We start from the raw sequence: 21,893 nt of genomic DNA, 5'->3' as shown, positions 1-21,893 counted from the left end.
ACCTTACATAACGAAGTGTTATGTTTTTATTATCTAGTTATTTCTATCTACATACACCGGCGGGTCCCCTTACGTACATAGAATTCGCCATGTTGTTTCTACAGCAGCCCAAACAGACAAACTGCTCCACAGAACGTGTCTGTAAATATGTTATCTCCTTCAGCAAAGAAGCAAAAGCGACGACATCTTAGTCCTGTGTCAGCAACCGTAGTGCTTCGATAGGGGGTGGAGTGAGCCGTTGGTTGCAATTCGCAACTTCACCGCTACATGCCGCTAAATGTCATACTTTAAGTCACCTTTGAATGTGGGCGGGAAACAAGCTCCGCCCCCTCTCGTGTTGTGAAGTGTAACAATGCATCCATGAAACAAACACGTTGTAACTAGGAAGTCTTAAAACAGGAAGCTACCTTGCTGCTTTAAAATCAGGAACTCCCAGGTCATAAAATGTACAAATAAGCCTTACCTTCAAACCAAACACAACCAACCATACAAATGTTTGTACAATAATCAGACATTCACAGAAAAGCTGTAAAGGCACTCAACACAAGTTACAGTATTCTATAGTGCTACTCAAACAGTCATGCTTTGAGTCTAATGGATGTTGTGCATTACTGCCCATCTGAGGAAGTTTAGAAATAGAAACAGCGCAAACAGGAAATGAGTGTGAAGACATTGTTAGAGGCCATGAAACTTGAAAAACTTACTCATGATGTAGATGATCACGGAACACCAACTTTACATATTTATATATAAACCCATGACTTTTGCATTAGTGCAACGCTGTACCGATTGAGCTACAGGAACATATAACATCCCCCTTTTGATTTTGTTGTCTGCGATTGCTCTTTTATGCCCAGGATGCAAATTAAAGTGAAAGAGAAACCCATATGACAGATGATAGTGGCCATCTGGGACCTAACTTGATAACCGTGACGACAAAAGTCGTCAGAAACCTGTTCGCTTCTATACAGTATAATATGAGCAAACAAATGATGGAGGAAACAAAGGACGGAACAGAATTGGATTGAGAATCATCGCCCTCCTGTTTTGGGAAAACACCTCAAAGCACATGAACATGACAGTGTTAATCTACGAGACTGCTAGGAAAAAACACAATCTCTCTGATCTACAGGAAATGGTGGCCAACCAGAACCCCCGAAGTAAAAAAATCTGTAAAAAATGTTTTACTGGGTTTCACACCTAGATCAGACTATAGCGTGTGTGTGTGTGTGTGTGTGCGTGCGTGCGTGCGTGCGTGCGTGCGTGCGTGCGTGCGTGCGTGCGTGTGTGAATTTAAAAGAAATAGACATTTAGATTCCTGTCATTGTAAAACACTCTGTTGGGTCAGCATGTTTATAGTACAGTACATACAGTGAAACTGGCCAGACTGGCTTTGAGAATAATGAACAACTGTGGAGCCAAAGAGCTGTGGTGGGTTGACCTGTCTGAATCACCTACCCATCTTCAAACCTGTGAGGTGTGTTTCAGACTCTGTGGCTCCTTTGAGATCTTGTTTAATGGAGTTATGGTTCATTAAGATAGTCCTGAACACTTTGCATATTTGTGCATCTTTCTTCTCTGCTTGCATCACAATATAAATAAGAGTTATAGGCTTTGAATTCAGAGAACAGATGAAAACCACACTCAAGGTTAGAGAGCAAGAGTTTTTGCATTGTGGTAAAAGACGGCACAACACATTATAATTACATAAATCAGTCTTCATATACTGTATGTCAGTGCAATTAGCAAACTATTGCATTTAACAATGCTTTATGTATATGTTGCATGTTCCAGTTTTACCTCATTATGTGTAATGTCATATCTGTTGCTTAATGTAGGTCAGTATACTGTAGTTCTGTAAGTTTGGTTTGTTGTGGGCTGAGAAGCGTGTGACATGAGGCCTGACCTTCCTACACAATATAAACTTCAACATAAAGACATTAAACACATGTATATCTTTATACAGAAAACATATGCACATGAGGCTTGAAAAGGGTCGTAAGACAGACTTAAATGATGCTTTAGAAGGGAAACAATCATGACAAATAAGCTCTTTTTTGTAACACTTTCAGCAAGCTTAACATTGGTTATTAGTTAATGCATTAACAATGAACAACAATTCTACAGTTTTTATTCTTCATGTGAATTTTAGCATATACTGATACATGCTGACACAAAACCAAACGTTGTATCTGTTTACATTAGGCTAGTTAAATTAACTCACGTGAAAAATTCTGTTGGCATATTGATAAAGATTAATAAACTGTGCAAAACTGCAGAAAATATGAGTGTTTATGATCGGATGTTTTTAAGTTAGAGATGTTGGAACCCCCTGGATTCCAGTCCGCCTCATCCGACCTCCACATCCTCCAGTCCTAAATGATCTTACATCATCTTTATTATTTGTTAGATGCAATAAAAACCCAGAAATGTTTAGTAATAAACAAAAAAAAACGTTTGCTAAAGGAGCCACAAATGATGGTTAATGGTGTATCGCCTGTTAACTTTGGGCGGGGCTGCGTGATGTGCGCAGGTGACGTGATCGCGCTGTGCTTCTTGTCCGCTCGCGCTTGATTTAATATCTTTTACGTTTTGGCTAAATATTGTGTTGTTCTATCGGGACAACGCGAATGGACTATGATGCGGATATGATTTGTGTTCGTGTCTTTGGTGCGTTTTATATACTGTGAGATCTTTCTTGGATTCATCATCATGTGAAATTAATTTATCTTTTGGTGAGAATGTTGAGGAATATGACTTACAGAGTAACCTCATTTGGTCTCTTCTTATTGGCCTTAAACGGTAAGTGTATGCTATGTTTTATTCGGTGACATCATCTTTTGTTTGTTCCTTTAAATCACCTCGACATGTTTAAGTTTAGCTGTTAACGAGGATGTCGCATCATAATTAATGGGAAGTATGCTACCTATGTGTGATCATTTTTATTTAATATGCTACACAATGACACGCAAATCTAAAAAGTAGAACGTGCTTAAAAAAACATTCTTTTTTTAACGTTGCGCACGTTCTTAAAGGGATACTCCACCCAAAAATGAAAATTCTGTCATTATTTACTCACCTTCGAGTTGTTCCAAATTTCTTTGTTCTGATGAACACAGAGAAAGATATTTGGAAGAATGCTTATAACCAGACAGATTTTGCCCCCTGTTGACTATTTAGTAGGAAAAAATACAATGGTAGTTAAAAGTGCCCAAGAACTGTTTGCTGTCCAACATTCTTCAAAATGTCTTCTTTTGTGTTCAACGGAACAAAAATAAGTATTTTTTACTACAATCTACAGTCAATGGAGGGAAAGATTTGTTTGGTTATAAGCATTCTTCCAAATATCTTTCTCTGTGTTCATCAGAACAAAGACATGTATACAGAATTGGATGAACTCGAAGGTGAGTAAATGATGACAGAATTTTCATTTTTGGGTGAAGTATCCCTTTAATAGACTATAACTCAAAGCAAGATTAACAAGTAAGTGCACACCAATTTTCTAAATGTCAACAGTTGTAAACACAATAATTAATTTATAGCTGCTCCCTTAATTAACGTAATTCCATAATAAGACCATTCTATTAGGATGCAACTAAGGCATTCCCGCTCACTTAAACTCTAATGCAGATGTCTGCTAAAGATCTGGTAAATGAGTTAAAAAGGGCAGTTTCACATCCATTCTAAATCATAAACATCTTACAGACATCTTCTAGATGTCTAAATGACATCTGACAGCAAACATCTCAGAGACGTATTGCAGATGAGCAAACAATCAAAAAATGCATCTTGCAGACTTCAAATAGACATCTCCAAGATGTATGTGTGCTCTCAGGGAAGATTAAGTGTTAGGACTCATCTTTTTAATTAGGCCTATTTAAGAGAGCTGGAGAGGCCACCAAATGGCAACAGAGAATGATAAAGAAACACTAACAGCATCACAAACATATATAAATAAATACAAATTTACTCATTAACATTATTTTAAATGTTAAGTAAATGAAGTAAAGTATTAGATGCCATGAGTGTACCTTCTGCAATCATGTACATATTTAAATGGCCAATATAAAGCAATGCAATGCAAATAGGGCATCCATAAAGTTGAAAATTACATTTATGCCAATTTTAAACGAGCTCAGGATAGATATGTCATATGGTGCTAGTGTTAAGCAGCTGTTTGATGCCTGGTGTCTGATGGGTATTTAACAGTTGCTATTAGCTAAAATTGAGATGGGTGTGAGAAGGCAGGAGTTACAGAGAGATTGAGAATGAAGTATTAGACTAAGCACATCATAAGGAAACGCAAGCCAAATCCCAGACATTTTCACAAATGTTGATTTCCCGCTGACTGAAATAGGGGACATGCCTGGTATATAAAACAGGGCTAGACTGCGACCACAATGCTTGCAAATGCAATTTCACTGGAGAGCTCACAATAATCCACAAGAAAAGCTTGAAAAGTCACAAGGCTGGGTTAGCAGAACATCTCTGCAGTCCTCCAGACTGCGAAGGAAATCAACAGGACAAAACGTCCTCTTGACCAACTGAAAACCGTATTTGGATAATCCGCAAGACCGACAGGGAAAATACAATCGGATGAGATCCACTAGACCGACAGGAACATGTACTTGGGTGAGATCCACTAGACCGACAGGAACATGTACTTGGGTGAGATCCACTAGACCGACAGGATAGGTCATTATGCAAGGTCTTGATGATTACTACTAAAAAGGGTGCGACCAAATTGTAAGTTGGTGGTTCCAACTGAGAAAGTGGGTCGCACCAGTGCGACCAGTGGGAAAAATTAGACTAGAGCCCTGTAAAAGGAGATATGTCATTGTTACGCCACATGGCTCAAAAAGGACTTAACAAAAATGGGGACACACAAGAAAGTGTAAAAATATACAAAATGTATTAACAGAATACAACTATACACAAGAAAAAACAATGTAGCATGGTATAGTCAAGAATCACTGGTTTAAAGTTAAGTGTATGTATGAGAATGTAATGAACCTTAGCAATATTGGATGTATACAGTAAGCAAAGTTAAACAGAACCCAAACGAAACCAAGTCCAAAGTGCCACCTGCCCTGGCCAATTGCCATACTGCTTTTTAAAAGACAAGATAGGAAACCAACCACAGGTGTCCTCAATAATCCCATCTGGGAACAATCAATTAATTGGAGAACAGAGCAATGACACATTGCATGGGCCGTCACACTCATCCTAAAGTCATTAATAAAATACTCAAAGATTTGTAAAAGAATTAGTTTTTAGTAATGCAAAGCAAATATTCAAATAAAATATTAAATATTAAAATAATTTTTTTAATGTCATGTAAATCATGTATGTATGGTGTCATGTTGCTGTGAATTTACAGTTTCAGGCTTACTATTGGCCAATTCAGAGGCTGAAGGTGGGCATTTTGGGTTGATACCATTGTAGTCCTTTATCTCAAATGCCACTTCAGTCAGCACTTAACAATCAGTCAGTTAAGCCTTGGTCACACTTGATTTTTCCCTCCATTGACTTCCATTCATACGCATGCGAACGCGACAGACCGGAAACGCCAGCCCGTCCAACGATATTTCACATTTCGCTGCATAGCAAAGTTCAAGTTTGTTGAACTCTGACCTGCGTCACGTGAGTGGGTGAGACCAATAGAAGATCAAATAGAGGACCTCTCGGTACAGAAATGCAAAAAATGGAGGAATCGCGCCCTCCTGAACGATCTTCGCATGCTCAAAGTCAAGTCTGACTGCGGCTTTAGAATTTGCTTTTGGCTTCTTTATAAAAGTCTCCTAATCGTAGGCAGGTCCTAATTTTTTCTATGATTTATTTGGACTTAAAGTCAAAGTTAAAGATTATTCGTGTGAGCATTTCTCTAAGTTTTATACACACCGGCCTTGAAAACTGTTTATAACTGTGTTTCAGGTGTGTCTGGTGTTGATGAAGTGAAGTCAGTGATGGAGGGAGATTCTGTCACACTACACACTAATCTTACTGACATACAGACACAAGATCAGATACTGTGGATGTTTGGACCTCAAGAGAAACGTATAGCTGAAATATATAAGAGAAGCATTGATATGTTTGACAGTAATAAGACATTTGGAGACAGACTGAAGCTGGACACTCAGACTGGATCTCTCACCATCACAAACATCATCATCACAGACTCTGGACTTTATAAACTACATATCATCAGTTACAGAGGAATTTCATACAAGAGATTCAATGTTATTGTCTATGGTGAGTTTAATATCACTATCTCTTTCAAAGTAAAAGTGATTTAGAAATCATCCTGACAAAATACAGTTTGAACTCTCCCCTTTTATTCAGCTGCTGCAAATTGAGTCCATTGTTTTTATGAAAAAAGTCTTACTAAATAAGATTTAAAGAGATTAGTGACATTTAGGACTGGGCTATGTTAAACAATGTCATTTTCAGTTATTTTTATGAGAACAGACAGTGCATCACACATTGAGATATTAAAGAGACTACAGCACTCTCATTTACTGCACTGACCTCCTCAGGTTTATATAGTTTATTTTGATCAAGTAATTTTTTTAATCAATCATTGGACAGATTACTTTGGAGATATGATTAAGTCATTTTCTGTGTATTTACGGCTTTGGATTTTCTATTGGGATAACTCACATTTCTTCTCTCATGTTCATCAGCTGGTCTGCCTGTTCCTGTCATCATCAGAAACTCTTCTCAATGTTCTTCATCATCAGAAAGATCTTCAGTGTCAATATGTGTGTTGTTGTGTTCTGTGATGAATGTGACACATGTGAGTCTCTCCTGGTACAAAGGAAAGAGTTTATTGTCCAGCATCAGTGTGTCTGATCTCAACATCAGACTCTCTTTACCTCTGGAGGTGGAATATCAGGACACAAACACATACAGATGTGTCATCAACAATCCCATCACAAACTACACACAACATCTCAACATCACTCATGTCTGTCAGCCATGTTCAGGTGATGTCAATGACTTGTTTTCTATATCATATTATATAATTATTAAAATATGGATTTTTTTAATGATTATGATAATTATAAATGATTTCAAAGTGAAAACAAACAAACGTTACTGCGTATGCGTGCGTTCGTGGACTGCCCTTAACTTCCGACACACATTTCGCAAACAATAAAGTGCCTGTAGATTATTTCTTTTAACAAGCAAAAGAAACCGAGAAGAACCGTTACTTGGCCAAACTTGTCGCTCCAATATTTTGAATTTAGACTGCGATTCCAAGCTCAACCGCTAGATGTCAATGTACCATACGGTTTCTTTAAATGCAACAAAACGTTTTGGTTATGACTGTAACCTCCGTTCCCTGATGGAGGGAACAAGACGTTGTGTTGAGAGACAGACTGGGGTTTGATCTTGAGAACCTATCATCTCCAAGAGGAATTTAAAATGCCAATGGGTTTTGGCGAATGGCACACGCACGCCAGTCCCCACCCCGTGCATATGGGTATAAAAGCTAGGTGGCGGCGGCCATTCACTCACCCTTTGGGCTGAGGAACCTGAGAGACATCTCCCGGTCGCTGCAGCGGGTCGGCAAAACGTGGCATGAAGACACAACGTCTCGTTCCCTCCCTCAGGGAACGGAGGTTACAGTCGTACCAAGACGTTCCCCTTCAGTCGGTCTCTCGACGTTGTGTTTCTTTGGCCATCACGGGCGGTGGCGTTCGTCTCTATTAGCAAGACGCCGTCCGGCACCGTAAGAACACTGGGGAAACACTGCTCTCCTCAATGAAGAGTGTGTTACGAAGGCCACATCCTACCACAAGGGGAGGTTACATGTGGAGACACCAACATGGTCTCACCAGTGGGGAGAACAACATGTGAGAAATTGTGTCAGCCCAAATGGGGGGACAGAACCGTCCTAGTATAGGGGTCCACCTGAGCAGGGGCAACTCTACCAGTACTGGACTTGGTTTCAACAGACCGCTCTGCCGGTCTGTTACCATAATGCCAATGCTTACTGATGGATGGAATGCCTATACTTCGCCCTAAGGGGGGAAGTAGGGAGGCTAAGATAGCGCACTAGACTCGCCTGGAGAGGGGAGAAGGCGCTTTCACAGACGTACGCCCAAACCAGTTGCCGGCCTTATACGCCGGCAGCATGAAAGACACGGGCTGACACTGGTTCCACGCGGAGGTTGTAAAACCTCGCGAAGGTACTGGGCGTAGCCCAACCCGCAGCACTACATATGTCTGCCAGAGAGGTGCCCTGAGCCAGTGCCCATGAGGAGGCCATACCCCGAGTGGAGTGGGCTCTCACTGCAAGCGGGCACGGGCGATCTTTTGAGACTGGTATGCCAAAGTGATGGCATCCACAATCCAGTGCGCCAATCTCTGTTTGGAGACAGCCCTCCTCTGGTGCTGTCCCTCATAACAGACAAAGAGCTGGTCCCAGAAGGAAGTGGTGGGAACCTTGGGCACGTAACCAGGCCGGGGTCTCAGGATAACGTGAGAACTACCGGGCCCGAATTCTAGGCACCCACGGGACACGGAGAATGATCCGGACTGCGCGGGGATGGAGTCACCATTCTCCGTGGGGCGTCCCCTGACGAGAGAGCGCATCGGCTGTCTGGTTCAGGTTGCCCAGGATGAAGGTGGCTCGCAGGGACTTGATCACCTGCTGACTCCAGAGGAGGAGGCGTCGGGCAAGTTGTGACATCTGCCGTGAGCGTATGCCGCCTTGGATTGATGTATGCCACGACAGTCGTACTGTCCGACCAGACCAGCACGTGTTTGTCCTGCACGAGGGCTTGGAACCTCCTCCGTGATAAAAGGACAGCCAACAACTCTAGGCAGTTGATGTGCCACCGCAGTCGGGGACCCATCCACTGCCCTGATGCTGCGTGCCCCTTGCACACGGCACCCCATCCCTGAAGGGAGGCATCTGTTGTAATTACTACGTGCCTCAAACCTTCCCGAGTGGAATCCCCGCTCGGAGAAAGCCACATCTGACCAAGGGGTGAGGGTGCGAAGGCACTGAGGCGTCACTGTGCCGGTGCGCCTGGTGCCGGTGTGCCACGCCGTCCAGGGAACATGACTCTGAAGCCAGTGCTGAAGCGGTCGCATGTGCATCAACCCGAAAGGGATAACCCCTGTCGAGGACGCCATGCTCCAGGAGCCTCTGAAATTTCTTCAGCGGGACCGCTGACGTCCATCTAAAAGTATTTCAGACAGGTTAGCACCGACTGTGCGCGCTCGCTGGTGAGACGCGCTGACATACGGACAGAGTTCGAGTTGACCCGAAGACCCAGTCGGTCTAGGTGCCGGAGCACAAGGTCCCTGTGCGTATCACACACCTTGCTCCCTGAGGGGAGCTAAGGCAGCCTCCACGAGTTTGGTAAACACCCGGGGAGACAGGGTCAGACCGAAGGGCAGGACCTTGTACTGATACGCTCGTCCCTCGGGCGCGAACCATAGGAACGGCTGGTGTCGAGGGAGAATAGAGACGTGGAAGTACGCGTCCTTCAGGTCGATTGCCTCGAACCAATCTTGGAGACGAACTGACTCCAAGATGCACTTCTGCGTCAGCATCCTGAATGGCAGCTTGTGCATGTGCTTGTTCAGGAGGCGCAGATTCAAAATGGGGTGCAGCCCCCACCTTTTTTGGGAACTATGAAGTACGGGCTGTAAAACCCGGAAGACATCTCGGTTAGAGGGACGGGTTCGATCGCACCTTTCGCCAGAAGGGCGGCAACCTTGGCCCGAAGCACGGGAGTGTTCTCCCCTCGAACCAAGGTGTGGAGATTGCCCTGAATTCTGGGCGGGCGCCCAAGCTCCCAAGTACCGTGACAGCGGAACCAGAGGGACGATCTGCTTCACCGTGCCGTGGGGGGGTGGTTCGGTGGCTGACCCCGGGGAGGTTGACGGCTCTGCTGACTTACCTGCCTGGTGTTACCGCCGGCCAACGCAACATCAAGTGGAGATTGCAGAAGGCAGCGAGAAGTTGTGTCACCCAGCGCACCGTCGTATCGAGAGTGCTGCAGGGAAGCCCGGAGAGAGAGAAGCTCTTTTTAGAGAGAGTGGGCGCCCGGCCCTAAAAAGGGCCCGGCTTGGGTGGGAGATGTGGCAGGCAGCATTTCGCTTCGACCCGTCGGCGATGACCTGGCCGGGGGGTCAGGCCCGCTGTTACTCTCAATCCCCCTGGCTCATCCCATCAGGGCCGCTCTGTCTCCTAGGCGGGTTCCCAACGGGGTAGAAGCCCTCTCCCGTGGGGCTCTGCATTTCTGGCGGGCCGCTGCTTGGAGTGCCCCAGTACCAGAGGGACCTCGACAACCGATAGGTGGCCGGGTCACGGCGGCTTAGTCTGCTTCTTCACCACGGAGAACCTCCACAGTGTCACCACACAGCCCCGCTTGCGAGATGGGCGCATCTAGAAGGCGAGCCTTCTGAGCATCACTACGCAAGGTTGAGCCACAGATGTCTCCCTTGGACCACTTTCGTGGACGCCGTCCAACCCAGAGCACCCACCATGACCTTCGTCGCACGAGGCCGGTGGCGGTGCGCAGCCGGGTCAGTCTTCCCATCAACCAGATCTTAACGCTTTGACTTATGACCCGATGGGTCGCCATAGCATTATTAACCTGATGGACCACCATAGAGTGGAGGGCGGAGGCAGTTTAACCCACTGCATCGTAAGTCTTCGTCTTTGTGAGCTCCTCATGCACCTCCAGGTCAGCCGCGAGCCCGCGCAAGCACGGCTGTCATCTCTGCGTCGCCTCGTCTTGGGCTCGACCGCCCTGGGGCCAACCGTGACCGTAACACCTTAATCGACGAGCCCTGCAACTGCATGCTGGAACCCCAACATGCAATACAGATGTCGTGCCCGTCGGACTCTGGGATGAGTCTGTCATACCCAAGAACACAGCTGCGAGACATGCCCGAAGACAGCGCAGACTGTGAGAGGAAATTTGCTCTTTTTGAAATATCTGCGGCTTGCTGCCGAGACGCCCAGGGGAAGTCCACTACCGAGAGGGAGAAATACGCTGCTTCGCGTCGTAAATACAGCAGTCTGGAAGAAATCTCGAAGAGATGGAGCGCTTGACATGTACGTCATGCAGGTTCCGAAGAACAAAGGATGAGTGAATGGCCGCGGCCACATCCCTTGTATACCCGTATGCGCGGGGCGGGGACTGGCGTGCGTGTGCCATTCGCCAAAGCCCATTGGCGTTTTAAATTCCTCTCGGAGATGATAGGTTCTCAAGATCAAACCCCAGTCTGTCTCTCAACACAACATCGACAGACCGACTGAAGGGGAACTACAGGACCCATTTCACAAATTGCTAATTAACATACAACAAAATTCAATAAATCATTTAATTAATACTGTTATTATACAATTAAATAATAATATGAATTAATATGAACATGAATTAACTCAAATATAAATACAGTGGTTATACTATTAGACACTAGCCAGACTAATAAACAAACACAGACCGGAAGTTAACTGCAGTCCAAACATGCTTGTCCGATGAAACCGTCTATAACTTGAACTACATGACTTGTATTAATTAATTTATTAATCTACACTATTAGTGTAGATCTTCTGTACAGTAAAAAGTGACAATGAGGGCAAATATTTATGTATTTAAATTATATATGCTATTTTACATGTTTATATTTTAGATTCTTCCCGCACACATATAATTCTCGCAGTAATTATATCTGCAGTTCTGGCTGTACTTGCACTAGGTGTTATCTACATTCTCTGCAAGGAACGCAAAAGAGACCAGTTAGAAGGCAAGTCACACACAGCTTATATGTAAGCGTTCTGTGTTCTTTTTGTCATGTTTTATTTTGCAATTTGTCTTTAATAGTTCATGTCCTTGGCATTTGGAGTCTTTTAATGTTTCCCTGACCTGATTGTTTAGCTGTTCCTTGTTAGACTTAATTGCAGTGTGTATGTAGTGTTTATCATTGTCATTTGTCCACATCAACTCATTGTTCCTAGCCAAGCCAAGTTTAGTTTCTGTTTCTATGTTTGCTTTTTAATAAAGTGCACATGGAATTAATGACAATATAGCTTGCTGAAATTTTAATTTTGTATGCTGTATGAATACATATAACAGAAAATATAGATTTTTTTGTTGATCATTTTGGTGCTTGGTGTGGGAATGATTAAGACAGCATTTGTTTCTTTTACTGTTGACTTTAGGTAGATTTGAACCACCTGAACATACAGTGGAAACATCAGAAGAGGAGGTGCATTACGCTGATACAATGTTTTGTAAACAAAATCCACAAGAAAAGGTACAAGTTTCACAAAGCACCAGATATTTATGATATCATACAAAGCGAGAAGCTATTGCTTTAAATCATCTGTAGATTTGTTTATGGTTTTACCACATGCCCTGTTGGTGTATAGTAAAAATATTCACAGTGTTGAAACACTGTTTGTTTTAAATCTAGGAACAACAGTACCCTTTTTTCAAAGAAAAGACTCTTTGTTACTGGATGGAACGTCCCTTAAACTCCAACTCCTAGGCGTTTAATAAGAAAATGATACTTTACTTTCTTCTAGGTTCTTTATCTTTCCATTCTGTTGATTCTGAGAACTAGGCTTTGAAGTAAAGGAATGGCATCTGAAAATGACTATTCTGAGATATCTGATAGTCTGCTTTCTGAAGAACATGTTTTGTGCAGTTGTTGCCAAATAGCTCATCCACACCATCATTTCAACTTCTCCTTTGTGTGTTTTTTTTTACAGAGACTGTGTGAATCAGAAACAATATACTCTAGCGTGATGACATGAATCAGTCGGCTGTGAATCAGTGACAAGCTCCAGTATTTAATTTCAGATGCATTTGTCTACATTAAAAACACTGGATTGTGAGGTTTTTGTTCTTGAATGTATTTTCTTTAGGTTTAACGAAGTGCTTTGTATTCTTTGAGCCTGAAGCAGTCTTTGTAGCAAAGAAGCTCAAGGGAATTTTTCAACTGAAGTCATTTAAGTATTTTTCATTTTGTTATTTGCATATACACACAAATGTTAAATCACAAAAACCATTTGGGTAAGTCCACCATAGCATTATGGTCTTTGATTTCATCACGCTAAGTTTTTGATGTTATATTTATTTCACCTTTTTTCATTTTTATTTTGCATTTCAACTCAAATGTTACAATGTGAACTTGACCTATAGACACACTGGAGTCTAAAGCCTTTTAAAGCCAAACACGATTTTGATCAATATGTTTAGTCCCTTTCAACATTTGTTATGTCCTCTGTTGATCCATTTATTATATTTCTATTCTGAGGATAACTGGCTTGTACAGAAAGCCACAAGAACCCACCCCGACTGAATTTCTGCAGAGCATCATATCACATTACACTCGCTTTTCTGCATCTGCTGATATTCAATACGACTCTGTTATCTGTGTCTCTCCTTTTATTCTTTGTAAATCTGCTCCGTTCTCTATACCATTTCATTATTTTATTGCAATTTTGAAGCAGCATTTGTTTGCTGCATGTGAATAATGTATATGTAATTGTAAATGTGAACAGTTTTTTTTCTCTCTGATGAAGGAAAACATTAACTTTTTTAGTTTGCAGTGTTTTCTATGCTATAAATTGTGCATGAAACGACTATTGCCATCATCCGTCCATATTAATGAATGTCACCAGTGTGATGATGACTAAACTATTAAAGTTTCTTATACAAATCTCTGAAAGAGTTTGTTTTTTACATTTAGACATTATAAACAAGTCATACCAGCTGGTGGACAATGTCATCATAAATTTCCCTTTTGTGTTCCACAGAAGAAGTAAGTCACAATGCAAGGAAGAGAAAATGACCTTCAATTCCAAAACGATGTGTAAATACTGGAGAAACAGCACAGCCTGCTGTTGAAAGGCAGAAACAACCCATTAAAAACCCACTAGCATGGGTTTTGTTTTGGTTCTTATGTAAACCAAGACCTATTCTCAACAAAGCATGTGTCAAACAAATTATTTATATTAATCTCACACTCAAAATAGTTTTTTCATCTTAACATCAACACATTTAAAAGTCAGGGTTGTCAGCTTCCTCTGTTTTACAAACTTTTAACTTCTATGGTGAGATCCCACTACTGTTACAAACTGATATTGCCAATATTTTTATCCATCTTTTATTGTACATTCGCACTGGCATCATAACTGACTGAGCATTTCTACATTAATGGCGTCGCCTGGTGTTACTATTAGGTCCATTACCTCCTTGGCTGATTTCGTGCGCCGCTGCGAGGATCAAGTATCGCGAGAGCCGTTTGAAACCTAGGCTGTCGAATTACACTCTCGCGACACTTGGTGGGATGTCATACGCAGCGTCGAGTGACCTGGGATGCGCCGCTTAAAACGCGCTTAAAAGTAGTAAAAAAAAAACAAGCGTGTATAGCTACACCTCTGAGAGAATAAAGGCATCGAAAGTTTCAAAAGTGACGATTGGTTGAGGAGTACGTGATGCTGAGAAAGAGAAAGTTGATAAATGAGAGATCCTCCGTAAAAAAAAAGAGAGAGATAGAGACGCCTCAGTAGCCCATCACGTGACACTGGAGGTTGAAGTGCTGTTTACTGTAATCACTTTGCAGTCTATTTTCTCCTAAGAAAACCCATATATTTGTATGTTGTGAAAACACTGCATCTAGGCTATTGTATACGGTATTGGCTGTTGATTCTTGCAAGAACAGTAAGAAGTGTGAAACTAACAGTAGGCTACAGCTCCTCTGCCCAGACATCCATTTTAATGGCATTGTTTGGTCATCAGATGACCATGAAAATAATGAGCCACTATTGAGAAAAGAGCTGGGAGTGGCCATGTGTGAACCAGTTACCGTTTTAAACACAACCCTGTACCGACAGTTAATAATTAATTTATGAAGTGTTCAGGTATAATGGCTCATTTAATATCCTGTCTAATTCTTATGGTTAATTCAGATAACGTTACATTCTTTCAAGAACAGCTTTTGACAAAAAAACAGTCAGTTTACACAAAAGGACTTTGCATAGCATACAGGCTATAGGCTAGCAGCTGGTTTTCTCTTGTCTGATGTGCTGCAGGTTTGTATCTGAACAGGAAGTGGTGGCCTGAGCTGCTTCAGCCATCATGACCTAATTAGGTTTATGACTTTAAATGTACAATATTTTAGATGTCTTTTTTGATGAGTGTGATGATTCTTTAATAAACCCAGACCTATAAAAGCTATAATGTAGGCCTATATACTGCAAAAAAATAATTCTCTGAAAAACTTAGTCCACACCAATAGGAACATTCCACTCTCACATCTTTCTTCTATGCCAGCATCATAAAGAGACCAAAGTGATCTCTGGTTTGTGTCAGATCGTGGGCTTCAATAACGTCGGTTTGTCTATAGCAGGGAAAATAAAAAAGGGGTCTTTGAGTTTAGAGAATCGCTGAAAACCACATTTATTGTTGGAATATAAAATCATTTATTGTTTTAACAAGTTAGATTGTGGCGAGGACAGCACTGCATGACATATTTTAACTGGGCATTAAATATATGGGTAAAAATAGCCAGATGTTGAATTACAATAAGCAAAATATGCTCATGGGATAATGTTGTTCGCGTGCCAGTCTTACCTCAATGCCATATCTGTTAATCTAGGTCATGTAGGCTACAGTGAGTAGGTTCTGTAAGAAAAAGTGGTTTAAATGAGCACATCATGTCTGAACACAAGTGTACAGGTGACATGAGGTGCTTTTGATCGCCTGACCTTCTTACTGTCCTCAACGTAAACTAATGCGTTGTATAGAGTTACACTCGAGTTTAAGTTTAAGAGTGCGACAAGGTTACAATCTTTTTGGTTACAAACATCTGTGCAAGCAAAAATATCAACAACAATGATATTAACAAATATTATTAAATTCTTAAAATTTGCAAGACGTTGCGGCATCACAATGTATAGTACAAAAACAAATATACACAAAAGAAACAAACCAGGGACTGAATTTTGGCATCATCCATCAATAATAAAATTGTTTTTTTTTTAAAGATTTGTGAATATATTCTATACTATATATGTATGCTGTAAATATTATTATTATTATTATTAGGCCTGGTATTAACCTATTGCTATTGTTAGCCTATTATTATATTAATTCGTTTAACGTAGCTGCGAGCGAAGGGCGAGACCTTCTGTGTGCATTTGCCGGTGTTGTACCGAAATTCGACTCCCCGAGCGATTACGAACCCCCTACTTCTGATTGGTTCATTCGCTTAGGTTGCTGCTTTGTGATTGGTCCCTATCTTTAAATCCCGCCCCAACGCCTAATCCTAACTCTAACCTTGCGTAGGGGAAAACGGGGTCGTGGTAATCTCACGGGAGTCTGATTTTGATACAACACCGGCGATGCTCTGTGCGGGTTTGCGTGTGGTTCCATTTAGATTAAATGTGTTATTTGGTCTGGATCTTCGTCTTTCCGAAAAGAAATGAAGAGTTAGATCTCTCGGATTCACCAGCATGTGGGATTTAATAATCTTTTGATCAGAATGTTGAGGAATAGCATTTGCGCAACAACCTTATTTTATTTGTTATTTTTTATATTAGTCATGAACGGTAAGTCTCTATATTCAGGCCTATGCATTTGTGGCGTCTCCTTTTGTTAATTTCTTCTTTGGCAGAATGATAATAAAAAAAATTTGCCGTTAGAGACGCGTCTGCTTTCATGAGGCATGTTTGTATTTTTGTTCACAGTGTGTTATGATCTTAATGCTCTTGACTAATGTGAAATGTAAAGTTTTGCGGTGTAGCATTTATCATGAATACGTAGGAAAATAATACGTGCTTTTCTTTGCGTAAAGTCATTTAAATCATTAAGCACGAAATTAACCTCTCATCATCGGTTAGTCCTGTACCAAATTCATTACGTTTACTAGGAAAAGTTACAGCATCTGTTAGTTAATAGCCGTATGTAACAAATCTGCTCTTCAATTGTTGTTTCAGGTGTGTCTGGTGTTGATGAAGTGAAGTCAGTGATGGAGGGAGATTCTGTCACTCTACACACTCATCTCACTCACATACAGAGAGACGATCAGATACTGTGGATGTTTGGACCTCGTATAGCTGAAATCTATAAGGAAAGCATTGATATGTTTGATAGTAGCAAGACATTTGGAGACAGACTGAAGCTGAACAGTCAGACCGGATCTCTCACCATCACAAACATCAGAACGGAACATACTGGACTTTATAAACTACAGATCCGCAGTTACAGAGGAGATTCAGACAAGATATTCAACGTCACTGTCTATGGTGAGTTTATTATATATAATTCTCTTGAAAACTTGACTCCTGACAGGTATTAATATTCCCAAGCTACTACTTATGCAAAACATATTGTTTTCCAGCTCGTCTGCCTGTTCCTGTAATCATCATCAGAAACTCTTCTCAATGTTCTTCATCATCAGAAAGATCTTCAGTGTCAAAATGTGTGTTGTTGTGTTCAGTGATGAATGTGACACATGTGAGTCTCTCCTGGTACAAAGGAAAGAGTTTATTGTCCAGCATCAGTGTGTCTGATCTCAACATCAGACTCTCTCTACCTCTGGAGGTGGAATATCAGGATACAAACACATACAGATGTGTCGTCAACAATCCCATCACAAACCACACACAACATCTCAACATCAATGATGTCTGTCAGACGTGTTCAGGTATGCAAATCAATGTCTACTACTGTACCCACTAATCAACTTCATGTATAGGTTAAATACACTTCCAATTTCATGTATAGGTTAAATATTGCATGCAGAATATTTATCTCAGAAGTAAGTCTTTACTACAGTTTACCAATTTGATTTTTTGTTATTTTAGGCCATTTTTCGGAGGCGATCTATGCAACAATTATTTCAGTATTTATGATTGTACTCGCAGCTGGGTTGCTCTTATTGTACAGGAAGCGCAAGCAAGCGAGTGACCAAAAAGGCAAGTGCCACTTCTGCTACTTTAGCAAGCAGAAATTTATGAATGCTTTTACATTTTGATGATGATGTGAATTATTGAGAAGGGGAAGTTTTGTTTACACGAAGGTCTTGAAACAAGAGAAGAGGAAGAGGTACAATACACTGATACAGTGTTTCACAGACAAAATGAACAAAAGAAGGTAAGACTTTTATTAAACACCACATTCATTTTTACATTAACCTTAGAAAGTAAGCTTTTATTAGTCTGGTAATCAAAACAAGACTAGACTATTAAAACCTCTGTTCAATAGACATTGTCCTTTGCTTTCTCTTCACTATTATATCTTAAATGCTAGCAATGTAAGTTTAATAAATAGTCATTCTTTTTTGCATTCTTACAGACAGCTAATGGTACAGATGAAACTGTATATTCCAGCGTCATATGAGGCACTGATCGATCGAACAGCTCTCATCCTAATGTAATTTTCCTGCGTTTGTCTGCTTTAAGACTCTAAATACAAGAAAACATCTTTGTAGCTGTAATGTTGGTTTTGGGTTGTGTTTTAGTTTGTGATGTCTTGTCTCTTATTTTGATAGTTGTTTTGTAGTTGTTGTCTTATGGTCATTGTAGTTCCTTCATGTGTTCTGATTGGTTTATTGTCATCAGGTGTTTCTTGTTTAGTCATTTAGTCTTGTGCTTGTATAAGATGCCCTCATGTTTTCATTGTCTCTTGTCTAGTTTTGTTCATTGTATTCAATGTTGGTAAGCTTATGGGTTTTTTAGCTCATGTTTGCTTACTTTGTATTTTGTTCCTGTTATTCTGAGTTAATAAACACTTCATTTGGGTTCTTTTAAACTTGCCTTCAGTGGACTTGGCTACAGTAGCTGATGGATAAATGGACTGGTCTGATATGACAAAGACAAGCTTTGTTCCGAGTAAAGGCATGTGTTGGCATTTGCCTGGCAAATAGACTGGTTTGCATATGCAGTCAGCACAAAAACAAGTTAAAACTGAAACCAAACCACTGATATATATGTCCTCAAAGTTTAATGATAACAGGTGACCAGCACCATTGCTGTTTGTTTGTTGCCCTCAGGCTATCTTATTTTTGTGTGATCTCAGCGCTGTCATTTCAATTAAGTATTTTAATGCCTTAATTATTCTGTGTAAACTGTTCAAACGACAAATACACATCTTGCTTCGACAACAGCAGCGTCTCGTGTTCTTCATTCTGGTTTATGTGATGGTTCAAATATCGTGTTTAAACCTTTTTGTTCTAGTTAACCAGCAATTTCATTGCACGTACACTGTAGCATCTGCGTGTTTTTAATTTTCAAGGTTACCAAAAAAACATGTTTATAAGACAACATTGTTGAGTGTTTGGATGAGGGCTTTTGCTAATGGATTCTAAAGTGCCATTCAGTGCTGGATATCAAGTTACAGCATTATCAGTATATAACAAAGACCAAAAGCACATGGATGGTTAAGTCAACTGATGATTGATGTGTTGCTTGCTTTTAGTTGATTCATTAATATTATGTTCAGTTAATTGACATGATGACCAAACACCCACCCCCAAAAAAAAATACTGGTTTGAAATTATTGTGATCGTAAAGCGAAAGTAAAACAAACTGCATTTACAGCTTCAGCTTTGTGGTGGCTCTTTGACCAGATGGTTGTCCATTAAAATCTGTGCTGCTTTAGCCTACATAGCCATCAACACCACCTAGTGAGTTTCAAAAATGACATTGATTTTACTCCTGTGTATTTTTTAATGCAAATTAAAATATAAAAACACATGAACAGAAAGACATTCATATCTCATGATGCAATATGATACAATGGGAATAAAACAAAGTGAAATAAACTAGATGTTTGGAATAAAGAACAGTAAATAATTGTTAAGGCACCTCAATTCATTTCAAATGTGTTTGTGGTGTCCACGAAATTATAAAACTTTTGGCTCTTGTTTAGATCTGACATAATAAACAAATAGAGCGACAGCAATCACACCCACCAGAGCGTAAACCAATGAGGGAGTCACTGTCTTCCAACGACTGTATAACTCTGTGTAAATAAAATAAATGTTATACGTTATACATATCACAGTTAAGAATATAAGGTTGTTTGATGTTTATGATAATAAACAGACCTGTCATACTACATCATACCTGAACACGGCTGACAGACATGAGTGATGTGTAGATGTTGTGTGTGGTTTGTGAAGTGATTGTTGATGACACATCTGTATGTGTTTGTATCCTGATATTCCACCTCCAGAGGTAGAGAGAGTCTGATGTTGAGATCAGACACACTGACGCTGGACAATAAACTCTTTCCTTTGTACCAGGAGAGACTCACATGTGTCACATTCATCACTGAACACAACAACACACATTTTTCTGATGATGAAGAACATTGAGAAGAGTTTCTGATGATGACAGGAACAGGCAGACGAGCTGAAAAACAATATGATGAAGTAGCTTGGGAATATTAATACCTGTCAGGATTCAAGTTTTCAAGAGAATTATATATAATAAACTCACCATAGACAGTGACATTGAATATCTTGTCTGAATCTCCTCTGTAACTGCGGATTTGTAGTTTATAAAGTCCAGTATGTTCCGTTCTGATGTTTGTGATGGTGAGAGATCCAGTCTGACTGTTCAACTTCAGTCTGTCTCCAAATGTCTTGCTACTATCAAACATATCAATGCTTTCCTTATAGATTTCAGCTATACGAGGTCCAAACATCCACAGTATCTGATCGTCTCTCTGTATGTGAGTGAGATGAGTGTGTAGTGTGACAGAATCTCCCTCCATCACTGACTTCACTTCATCAACACCAGACACACCTGAAACAACATTCTGTTAAATAGGCTGTAGTGAACGTTATTAACTAATAATTGCTGTTCCATCAGTTCAGAAACCAGCTCAAACATTCATAAGTAAAACTCAACCTTTGAAAAAAAACAGGATGTACAGTATTATAGTCTGTTAAATGTTCTTGGATAAACCACTTTAAAATTAAGTTTAATTTCAATCAAATCGTCATAAAAACACTGCCAACAATAATTTGAGCTGGTTTTTTAAAAAATATTATCATTAACTGGTTAGAAACCAGTACAATGACGGAAACACGTTCATCAAAGAAATAATAAATACTAATATCTTACCTTTTGTGATCATAACAAACCAGATTACATAGCACAAGAGCATTTTAAAATCGCTCATGTTACTGTGGTTGTAGTTCTCATACTCAAGACAGTTCTCAGGTGGTGAAAACTCAGCCAGCGGCTGTTGTCGTACTGTCATGAGGAAGTTATCATCAGAATTAAGCATTTGATATGATATTATATATGATATGATATATATATATATAAAAGATATGTCATAATTAAAGTCCAGAATTCTCCAAAAAGACCAATTTTTCATATTATGGTTATTGTAATAATGTACAGTAGTGTGATACATGCTTTTAGATTTTTTTGTCTCTTACTATATTTTATCAAACAGAGCAGATTAAAGTCAGGTTTGTGACTCTTTTTAAATACAGCATCCATATATAATCTAGTTATTTTCGAGTTTAGTTATTTTAAACAATGACTGTATGACGATGCAAGAAGACCCCCGTCCACACATACAAAACCCACTGGCAAAAAGAGCAAGTAACATCAAAGAGTTTTTTTTGCTGTTGTTGCTAAGCAATAAACGTTGGTGTTGTGGGCTGAGGAACATTCGTGAGAAGTTTGTGTGTGAAAGGCCAAACAACATCGCACTGTGGGTTTTATTCTGACAAACCTTAATCTCAAGTTGGTTTTCATGGTAAAGTACGTTAAAGCAAAAACTGCAAATCAACATCTGAGTCTTGCTTTATTTGCTATTGTTTGAACACAGTGTTTCACACCACTTGTCTCTGTTTGCCACAACTTCCGTCTGATCTCTGAGACACAA

At 40.4% G+C, this 21,893-nt stretch overlaps 2 protein-coding genes across 4 annotated transcripts; both read left to right on the top strand.

Moving 5' to 3' along the window:
• The first annotated feature begins 2,524 nt into the window (after nucleotides 1–2,524).
• LOC130548755 (natural killer cell receptor 2B4-like) lies at nucleotides 2,525–19,142 on the top strand. 2 transcript variants are annotated; one of them, XM_057325757.1, is made up of 6 exons: nucleotides 2,525–2,802; nucleotides 16,979–17,287; nucleotides 17,383–17,688; nucleotides 17,849–17,959; nucleotides 18,064–18,137; nucleotides 18,339–19,142. In XM_057325757.1, the coding sequence occupies exons 1-6, from the start codon at nucleotides 2,742–2,744 to the stop codon at nucleotides 18,381–18,383; spliced, it is 906 nt and encodes a 301-aa protein (XP_057181740.1). In that variant the 5' UTR covers nucleotides 2,525–2,741; the 3' UTR covers nucleotides 18,384–19,142. The 2 variants fall into 2 exon arrangements, with proteins under 2 accessions (XP_057181740.1, XP_057181739.1); XM_057325756.1 differs by lacking the exon at nucleotides 2,525–2,802 and adding an exon at nucleotides 16,149–16,591.
• On the top strand, nucleotides 6,320–13,916 carry LOC130548757 (natural killer cell receptor 2B4-like). 2 transcript variants are annotated; one of them, XM_057325760.1, is made up of 4 exons: nucleotides 6,320–6,986; nucleotides 11,710–11,778; nucleotides 12,194–12,288; nucleotides 12,746–13,916. In XM_057325760.1, exons 1-4 carry the CDS (start codon nucleotides 6,782–6,784, stop codon nucleotides 12,788–12,790), a joined length of 414 nt encoding a protein of 137 aa, XP_057181743.1. In that variant the 5' UTR covers nucleotides 6,320–6,781; the 3' UTR covers nucleotides 12,791–13,916. The 2 variants fall into 2 exon arrangements, with proteins under 2 accessions (XP_057181743.1, XP_057181742.1); XM_057325759.1 differs by having other exon boundaries at nucleotides 6,335–6,986; nucleotides 11,665–11,778; nucleotides 12,746–13,913.
• Nucleotides 19,143–21,893: the final 2,751 nt, after the last annotated feature.

The sequence above is a fragment of the Triplophysa rosa genome, linkage group LG25 (assembly GCF_024868665.1).
Source record: "Triplophysa rosa linkage group LG25, Trosa_1v2, whole genome shotgun sequence".
Taxonomy (NCBI): domain Eukaryota; kingdom Metazoa; phylum Chordata; class Actinopteri; order Cypriniformes; family Nemacheilidae; genus Triplophysa; species Triplophysa rosa.
Note: the sequence above shows the minus strand (reverse complement) of the source record. Positions and strands in the feature narration are given on the sequence as shown.

What these genes read in the sequence shown, in the direction of transcription:
- LOC130548757 (XM_057325759.1), top strand. Translation starts at nt 6,782, where the DNA reads ATGAATGTGACACATGTGAGTCTCTCCTGGTACAAAGGAAAGAGTTTA. An exon ending in CAAAAGAGACCAGTTAGAAG is followed by an intron (nt 11,779 to 12,193) that starts GCAAGTCACACA and finishes TGTTGACTTTAG; the next exon opens with GTAGATTTGAACCACCTGAA. An exon ending in AACAAAATCCACAAGAAAAG is followed by an intron (nt 12,289 to 12,745) that starts GTACAAGTTTCA and finishes TTTTTTTTACAG; the next exon opens with AGACTGTGTGAATCAGAAAC.
- LOC130548755 (XM_057325756.1), top strand. Translation starts at nt 16,525, where the DNA reads ATGTTGAGGAATAGCATTTGCGCAACAACCTTATTTTATTTGTTATTT. An exon ending in TTTTATATTAGTCATGAACG is followed by an intron (nt 16,592 to 16,978) that starts GTAAGTCTCTAT and finishes TTGTTGTTTCAG; the next exon opens with GTGTGTCTGGTGTTGATGAA. An exon ending in GCAAGCGAGTGACCAAAAAG is followed by an intron (nt 17,960 to 18,063) that starts GCAAGTGCCACT and finishes GTTTACACGAAG; the next exon opens with GTCTTGAAACAAGAGAAGAG.